The 9,694-nt window shown below is 45.2% G+C and overlaps 1 protein-coding gene across 1 annotated transcript in view; it reads right to left on the reverse strand.

Annotated features, from left to right (window-relative positions):
• Ust (uronyl 2-sulfotransferase) overlaps window positions 1-9,694 on the reverse strand; it is a 298,281-nt gene that overhangs the window by 79,943 nt on the left and 208,644 nt on the right. The window contains exon 5 of the mRNA XM_031380355.1: window positions 6,103-6,256. Within this exon, the coding sequence (XP_031236215.1) occupies window positions 6,103-6,256 (154 nt within the window). The remainder of the gene's footprint in view (window positions 1-6,102; window positions 6,257-9,694) is intronic.

Here is a 9,694-nt window from a genome sequence, read left to right on the forward strand (position 1 = left end):
TGCAGGCATTGATGCTTCTGTGTTGTTTCCATTCTGTGATCATGTCTTCTCCATGTGTACCTCTTAACATTTTCCATGATGTCTCAAAGTAAAAGCTTTAAGAAAAAAAGAAAAAAAGAAAAAAAGAAAAAAAAAAAGATAGCACCAGAAACCCAGCCTTACAGAGGCTCCGAGTCTATAAAGTGTAAGGTCTGGCATGAGAGGCCCTTGTCCTCATCAGAGTTACTATTGCTGTGAGGAAGCACTATGACCAAAGGCAATCTGGGGAGAAAAGGGGTTTACTTCACTCACACTTCCATAGAACAGTCCATCATCAAAAGTAGTGAGGGCAGGAACTCAGGCAGGCCAGGAAGCTGGAGGCAGGAGCTGGTGCAGAGGCCACGGAAGGAAGCTGCTTTCTAGCTGGCTCCCCGTAGCTCGCTCAGCCTGCTTTCTTATAGAACCCAGGTCCACCAGCCCAGGGATGCCACCACTCACAATGGGTTGGGCCCTCCTCCATTGATCACTAATTTAGAAAAAATGCTCTACAGGCTTGCCTACCACCCAATCTATGGAGGTATTTTCTCAACTGGGGTTCCTTCCTCTCAGGCGACTAAGTCAAGTTGACAAAACTTAGACCTCACAGCCCTGTCTTTTGCTTTCCTCTCAAAAGCCCTCAGTTGCTTCTATCTCATGCTCTCATTATAGAGTCTGGGGTCCTGGTATCTCCCTGCCAGCCTCATTCTGGGGCCAGGGGGAGGGGGGAGGTGAGGAAACAAAGATAATTGAGCCTGTGGCCACCATCTTTCTTTCAGAGTAACATTGTATGTATGTATGTATGTATGCCATTAACTTATTAATTTAAATATTACTCTCTTGTAAATGCCAATAAAGAATGTTTTGGAAAGAAACAGCAAGTTTGACAGAAACTATATATTCCTAGAAATTATGGAGAATCTGAAGATGCTTGAATATTTGAAAACCAATGGTGCCCCTCTCCATTCTGAGATAAGGTCTGATGTACCCCAGGCTGGCTTCGAACTCTCTATAGCTGAGGATAACACTGAGCTTCTTGCTTCCACCTCCCAACTGTTGCTGCCAGCTTAGGAAATGCTGGGGATTGAACCTGAGGCTTCATGCGTGTTAGGCAAGCACTCTATCATGAGCTCCACCCCCCGCCCCCAAACAAATGTTTTTTAATGGTGATATCTCTGTAAAGATGTACACGTGACATTACAGCAGGTGACATTACAGGTAATGGTTCTGCTCGGAAAACACAGTCGTTGGCTGGGCCCTGTTTTTCTTTACATTCAGAAGGTGAAACATAAGATCTGAGTGAGAGGTGTCTGGCCACACTGTGGGGTTAGGAAGTTTGTACTCTTTCCTGTCCCCATCCCATGCCACCAGTACCATACCTATATAGAGGGGACATGACCTCAGTCCAGTATCCTTTTCCATATTCCTCCAAGCCATCCACTAGAGCAGGGTGCCACCCTTCTTTAGCCCCATCATCCAGAATCCTTCTCAGCTGTATGCTAAGAAGCCCCACCGCACTTTGGGCCAAGAGCATGCTGAGATTTTTTTGGCCACTGGATAGAACGAGAGCCTTCGGGGCACTGAGATCTGGATTAGGGCCCTGATTCAGACAAGCACCGAGTCTGTGGACCTGCGGCACTCAAGGAGTGACACGGGAGGTACACAGTCCCCAAGGGAGTGACCAGCTTAGTCCAGCGGAGGTGGTACATTCTCTCAGTTTTGCTGAGAGGACAGTCTCCCCACAGCTGTCTATGCCCCACAGAGAAGCAAACAATACCTCTTTTGAGTCACACAACTGACCGGCTAGGCTTGCCAAATTGATGATGGGTCTGACTGGGGGAATTTTATGTCAAGGGACTACAGAGATGGGAAAAAAAAAAAGTTTCAGCCATTGAAAAAGAAAAAGGCTATCTTCCAAATAAACAAAGCATTCTCTGAAGAAGAAAACAAACTTGAACAGGGTCAGGCCAGGGCAGGTGACTCAGGACACTCCTTTCAACTCCTCTCACCCCACCTCACCCCAGTTTTTCATCTGACCCACTGGGGACCCCGGGGCTTCCCTACAGGAGCTTGGCCATGAAGCATCTGCTGAGCTCAGCTGAAAAGTCATACCCAGAGCACAGTGTGTGACTTGTGGAAGAGCACAGCGTGTGACTTGTGGAAAGGGGGAAGCCCTTCAGGTCACCGAGGGGAGAATTCGATCAGAAAACATCCCTAGAACCTCTCAAGTCAGAATCCACCAGGCAGTTACCAGGGCAGCTTTCAACATTGGGAGCTTCTAAAAAGTAATGGGGTGGGGCGGGGGTGAGGTGGGGGTGGGGTGGGAACTGGAGAGATGGCTCCTGCTGTTAAGAGCGCTGGATGCTCTTCCAGAGGACTGAGGTTTATTTCCCAGCCCACACATTGCAGCTCACCCTCAGACATATGCCAAAGCACATAAAATAAAAATAAATAATTATTATAAAAAATCTAGGACTAGAGAGGCAGCTTAGTGACAGCACTTGACCAGCATGCAAGAGTCCCTGGATTTGATTCTCAGAACTGAAGCTAACAAACAAACAAACAAACAACACCCCTCTCAACTCCAAGTTTGCAATTTTTCCTTTTCATGACTATAGTTTATTATTTAGGCACACTTAGGAGAACTGTAACACATGGAATGCTTTATGGCAGTGGTTCCCAAGCTATGGGCCACAACCCTTTTGTGGGCCAAATGACCTTTTCACAGGGGTTGCCTATCACATATCCTGCATATCAGACATTTACATCAGGATCCTTAACAGTACCAAGATTAGAGTTATGAAGTAACAATGAAAACCTTTTATGGTTGGGGGTCACCACGACATGAGGGACTGTATTAAAGGGGTCACAGCATCAGGAAGTTTCACTGCTCTACAAGATGGCACTAAAGTCTGGTGGAGTAGAAGAATCCATATTTCCCTCAACTCCCACATGCTATTTGAAAGACAGAACTAGAAGATTAATTTCCTCCCATGGAGATTCCCCAATCAACTCAGGCTGATGCTAGGACAGAGAGTCACTCTCCAAGGCTGACAGCAGTGGGCTGGGGAAAACATTCACACAGCTCACTGAACAAGAGAGCCTGACTGCATGGAGCCTTCAGCACTATGTTCTAGTCTTTTTGGTAGGTACTCCGCGGGCTACTGAAAGAGAAATCTGGACACCAACACAGTCACAAAACTTTTGACCTACAAACTGTCCTGCCTGCAAACTGTGCCGAGACAATGGTGGCCCAGAACTTGTTGGAGTGATTAACCAATGTCTGGTTTAACTTGACTACTCCACGAGAGAGAGCCCATACCCTACACTACCTGGATGGCCAGGAACTAGAGACTGGATAGCCCAGAGACCTAGGGTAGTACTAAATGTTCCCCTGGAGCCCCCTGCTCACCTCTGTACAAGCTTGGAAACCCTGTCTGCCCTCCCCCAACCCCAACTACACTGAAAAGCTCTGAACAAAGGAATGGTACCCAAAGCCCAGAAGGTGGCCAATGCAACCCACCTTCCTGATATATCCAATCTACCCAAGTGTCCTCCCAGGTGCCCAGCATCTGACCATACTTGGGCAAAGTCCCAGCTCCTGGCTGACACGTCTTCTATAAAACTCCCTTGCCTTAGCTGGGTTGTACAATTTCCCTGGCTCTTTCTTTGGGACTCACCAACCCACCCTGGAGCAGCACCAAATAAACTTGCATCTGTTTGCTTTTAATCTGGTCTGATCAGGCCGTTTACATCAGCAAAAACCAGTCACCAAGATGACTAGGGGAAAAAAAGCAATGAAATGATTCCTGGTGATATTCTGAGTATCTATAAGTATAATGCTATGCTCATAGACCAGTGCCTTGTTCAGTCATTACCAGAGAGGCTTCCCAGAGCAGTACATGGGAGCAGGTAGATCCACAGCCAGACATTCTGTAGAGAGAATCTAAATTGGAGGTCTCTATTGTGTCCTTCCTCTTGGAGTCTGGGAAACTCCACAGAGGAGGGGAGAAAAGATTCTAGGAGACAGAGGGGATGGTGGACACCAAGAGAACATGGTCCACTGAATCAACCACCCCGGGCTCACAGAGACTCAAGTGACAAGCGCGGGACCAGCATCCTCTACATATATGCTATGACTGTTAGCTTGGTGTTTGTGACACTCCTAACGGTAGGAGTGGGTGTGTCTTTGACTCTTGTCCGCTCTTGGAACCCTTTTCTTTTCCTCCTATTGGGTTGCCTCATCCAGCCCTAATATGAGGGCTTTTGTCTTGTCTTGTAATTTGTTTTGTCCTGTTTGGTTGTTGTCTCTTGGAGGCCTGTTCCTTTCTGAAGGGAAAACAGTGGGAGTGGATCTGGGGGAGAGGGGAAGTTGGGGGAGCTGGGAAGAGTAGAGGGAGAGGAAACTGTGGTTGGGAAATATTGTATGTGAAAAGAATCTCTTCAATAAAAAAAGATTAATTTCCACATTTCTGGCTTCTCGCATTTTAGTATCAAGACTGAGTGAGATCTTTGAAATGCCATTTTAATGAAATAGAATGAGCTCTTTTTAAAAGACCATAAACCCATTTTAAGAGTCAATATGAATAATAAAGATAATTAGAAAATATTATTCCTCTAGGAAGTGATTCTGTATTTTGAGTATATATATTATGTCACTAACCAAAAATATACCAGTAGCCATATTCCAAATACTAACTTAAAGATAAAGATTAGAGCACTCAACATCATAAACTAAAAACAACAATAACAATAATAACAATAACAAACATTGAAGCTTCAGGTACCTGAAGGAATATGAAAGGTTTAAAAATGTTTAAGAATTATTACATGAGATATCTTGGGAATTACCAAGTCTAAACATGAAACTGGTGCACATCCTATCAACACATAGCTGGAAACTCATTTGATGTGATATTTTCAGTAGTCATTCTTGACTAAGAAGTTATATCAGGTCGGGGTATAGGATGTGGATGCTTGGAGTGTCTAATTTGAAGGCATTTCGGATTGTCATGTAAGGGTTCGCAGCTTGTACTGGTGGGGAATGGACAGCTTTGGGTCTAACCTGGGCCCACCTACCACCAGAAGACACACAACTGGGTGAGAGGCTCACATTTTCCTGTGTCTTTTATCACAGTTCTTAAGGCATGAAAGCGACACCAAGCACCTCCAAAGAATGGCCTCAGCGTCAAACATATTGTGTTTTTTATGAATCAGAAAAGGTTTAGCTATTGTAATGGCTCTATCACTAACTTCTCTTGCTGACAAGGTTGGCGATGAAGACAAGTGTTGGTAGACACAGGTGGGCGGGCACACATCTGCACTGACACCTCACTATTTTCTGTCTTGCCCATCCATGCCCATCAACACAAGATGGCCTGGGAAGCCCAGCAGGCTCTCACACACAGAGGCCATGATTTCTGCCTCTTAAGCATGGGGTTCACAGCTCCTCTGCAAGCATTTTTCACTATGTCACTAAGAGATGAGAAATATGCCCTTTATTCTAGTGTGGGACTGGCTTGGGTTGGTATTGGGGGAAGGGAACACAGCTCTGCCTTCTATTTTTGTGAGTAATTCCTGGCTTTATAAAACAACTGGAGACCTTTACAGAGATTCAGAAAAGCAAGCAAGGTTCAGCATTTTACAGATCATCATTGGCAGCATGAGAGGAATGTAGGATTTGAAGTTAAGAGGGCTGGCAGGAAGACTAGAAATTGTGAGGTGTACCCTCAGGGGAAAAGGACTCTGGCAATCCTAGGTCCTTTTGGAATCTGAAGGTCCTCAAGTGAAAATCTATTCCTTCAAGAGGTTGCCATGGGAACTGAGTAGGATGAAGACAGAGAACAAACTTTGCAACCCTCTGAGAGAGATCTCTAACCACAGCTGTTTTTAACAATGGGAGTGGCGGTGGATCAGGACTCCCAAGGAATGTCAATAAAGACAAGCTGAACAATGCAAATGTGTAATCAGTTCTGGGTCACCTGCGACAAGTTCTCACTCACAAAGGCTTCTACTGTGTGAGCTCCCAACCTGGATTTATCACTCCAAGGCTTGGGAGAGCCACCACAGACACGAAACAGAACTTACCAGGTAGCGTTCCTCTTGCCTCATGCTGGGGGTGCGGATCATGTGATTCTGTTCCCCTCTCCAATCTCCGAATCGACGGAAAAAATAGTTAGATAGAAATCTACTGACGGGGTCTCTGATGATGTTGATGTAGACGGGCTGGTCTCCTCCAAACCTAACCCAAGACACAAACCGGGAGTTTGTTACAACTCATCCCTCAAGCAAGAAAATAGGGCCTGCTGGAACAAATATTCCCTCTAGGTTAGTGTAATCCAGCTATTAACCTATCTGCTAAGGTGCCTACCACCACTTTGACATGTAAAGTAGGCCTTTTTGTTAGCATGCAGGAAACAGATACCATTGACCACCAGGACACTGTGAGACCAGTTTTTGGTCTTATTATTATTATTTTTTATTTAGCACAGCACTGTACATATCATACCATTTGGCACTGTTAAGGTAAACACACACACACACACACACACACACATACACACACACACACACTTCAGTAGACATGGCATTGTTGAGGACAAGGCATAGTATTCTTGACTCTGTATTCCAGTGGCTGATGCAGAACCCACTGTCATCCAGGTGGCTCTCGGTGACTGTCTCAATCAATTGCTTGATTTTGAATGTGTAGTGGTGACCCAGTAGATATAATATTGTGACTCACACCGTCTCAGCAAGGTGCTCTTAGGTGAGTGGAGAAAAAGAATGATTCACCATGTTCTTAAACCTTTACACTGCAAACTCGGGGAAGACCTCCAATCCTCTATGGACTAGAAGTCAGAATTATCCCCATCTATACTTGGGGAAACTGAGGCAGAAAGAGGATAAATAACCTGTGGCTATGCCACGAGAGAGACACAGGGCGTCTGGATCCAGAATCTTCACTTTTAACCACAGGAGGAAAATTCTAGAGTCCAGAAGTGTAGTGATGCAAAGATACAAGAAAGAGATGAAAATCACAAGATAATTGTCCCTCAAGTGATGGAACTGTTCAGCACCGAGGAGGCTGACTTACAAGTCTGAGGACAGCCTAAGCTACAGAGTGAGGTTCCATCTACAAATAACTAAAGTATACACCTACCAGCTATGCCCAGCATATGACAGTATGATAGATGCTGTCATCTACAAAGCTTGTGCTCTAGAACTATGTAACTGAGTTATATATACAGTTGCAGATAGCACAGGGTAGCTACAGTTGCATATATACACAGTACATATTGCCTATAGTATTTTCCAATATATTAACTAGGTGTTTAGGTTTTGTGTTGGGTTCATTCATGGCTATCCTGGGGTGCAGTTGGGCCAGCAACAACAGGGTGCTGGTTCTTGACAGCTGTTCTAGCTTCAACCTCTTTCTGATGAATGTGCTTGGCGTTATATCAAGGGATAGAGCATGCTCAGATAAAACAGATGGACAGGATCTAGTATCCACCTCCCCTGTGGGAAGACTCTGCTCACTATTTAAAACCTGGCCTGAGTCACGATCATAAAACTTCAGTAAGCCGGGCAGTGGTGGTACATGCCTTTAACCCCAGCACTTGGGAGGCAGAGGCAGGCGGATTTCTGAGTTTGAGGCCAGCCTGGTCTACAAGAGTGAGTTCCAGGACAGCCAGGGCTACACAGAGAAATCCTCTCTCAAACAAACAAACAAACAAACAAAACAAAACAAACTTCAGTAACTGTTTTGTAGCTCAGGCTGACCTCAAACTAAGGATGCCCTGAACTTCAAATCCTTCAAGCCCTGCCTTTCAAGTGCTAGGTCTGCAGGTGTGCCAGGCTTTACAAATGGTTAGCAATTAACCTCAGGGTACTCTGGTCCTGAACTCTGGCTTTCCTACTGTGTGGACATGTCTGTCTCTCACAATAGACTATGTCTGAACCTCCTGGACAGTCAGGGATTATGTCATCTAGCAGTGTGTAGCACACAGTAGGCATTCAACAGATAGTGACTGCATACACTTCATGCACGCTTCCTAGTTGTTGAGCTTCTGGCAGTGTAACTGTTGTGCTGCTAGAACAAAGTAGATATCACAAGCCACCTGGTTTGTCTTTGTGTGTGTGTGTATGTGTGTAACGAGAACAACATATCTGCATTTTTAAAGATATTCAATAAGAAGACACTAGAGACTGGGAACATGGCTGAGTCAGCAAAGTACTTTCTTTCCAAGTGGGAGGAGCTAAATATGGCCCCCATGTACAAAGCCGGGCATGGAGGCATGTGCTTGCAATTCCAGCAATGGTGAGATGGGAGATACAGAGAGAGGACCCTGGAACTCACTGGCCAGCTAGCCTAGCCTATATATTGAAGTTCTAGGCCAGAGAGGCCCTGTCTCAAACAAAAGGCACCTGATAAATGCTATTCAAGGTTGTGTTTACACACACACACACACACACACACACACACACACACACACCATTCTGGATTCCCCCAACATTGTCATATGGGAAGACATGATACACCTAATGGAGGCTAGCCCTGCTAAAATGAATCTTGTCCATTCTTAGACGTGAACAAGGTGACAACCATGCTTCAGAACACATGGCTAACTGCATTCTTAGGAGTTATCTGAGCCTATCACCAACCAGCTAACCTGCAAATACACAGACCCTCGATTTATCATCCTGTGTTAACCAAACTGGGATCATAACAATGATAAACAGAAACTACGTGATAATTCTAGGAAGCAGGAAGATAAAACAAAACAAAACAGCGAGAGTACAGACTTCTGTGCTGGGAACACTTGCCAATGCTGACCAGCAGAACTTCTCCATCATGAAACCCATAGACAACATCTCTCTAGAGATGATGATATAGACAGACATGAAGGCATCAAGGCTGGTCTTGCATGCCAGTAGACTTGGCTCTCTGGCTTGCCCCTAAGGGAGAGAAGTGGAGTGACCTCTCCCCTTCTCTGCCGTGTGAAGGGGATGAAAATGGCCTGACAGAAAGAAAAGGGTGGGGGCCAGTGATGTTAGGGTTCCTGCTCATGAAGGAAGATGACGTCATAAGGACAAAGAAATCTATGAGGTGAGCTGAGGCAAAACTCAGTCTATGCTTGTTCTTAATGAGCTACCAATATGGCTGCGCTCGTGGCCACCGTGACCAGCTCCCTATTGGTAGAAAGCAGAGAGCCGAGGAAGACTGCTATCCGAGGAAGACAAATTCAGCAGTTCTAAATAGGGAGAGCCCACAATAAAGTTCTCACCTTGAACTCCAACTTCTGCCTCAGTGTAAGTAGGGAGAGACACTGTTAAATACCCAGCATCCTTTTTTTTTTTTTTTTTTAACTTTTATTTTCCAAACTCGAAGCTTCTGGGTCATTATTAAAAGGCACAGAATCAAAAGGGATCCCCTGCTACTGAGAATAAGAGCAAAGTCAACGTTTAGAAGTAAGATGGGGAGACTGAATTGAACTGTAGAACTGAACTGGTGTCTGGCTTGTTCTGTTAAAGGATGCCTTCAAAGGGCAGCTGGTTTCAAGCGTTTCCATAGTAATTAAAGCTTCATTTTCTCTGAGAAAGTAGCCTCCTGGGGGCTGAGTTCCTTTGTTCCTCTATTCCTTTCTGTTTTACTTCTTCCCTCCCTCCCTCCCTCCCTCCC

This window comes from Mastomys coucha, unplaced genomic scaffold (assembly GCF_008632895.1).
Source record: "Mastomys coucha isolate ucsf_1 unplaced genomic scaffold, UCSF_Mcou_1 pScaffold2, whole genome shotgun sequence".
Lineage (NCBI taxonomy): Eukaryota > Metazoa > Chordata > Mammalia > Rodentia > Muridae > Mastomys > Mastomys coucha.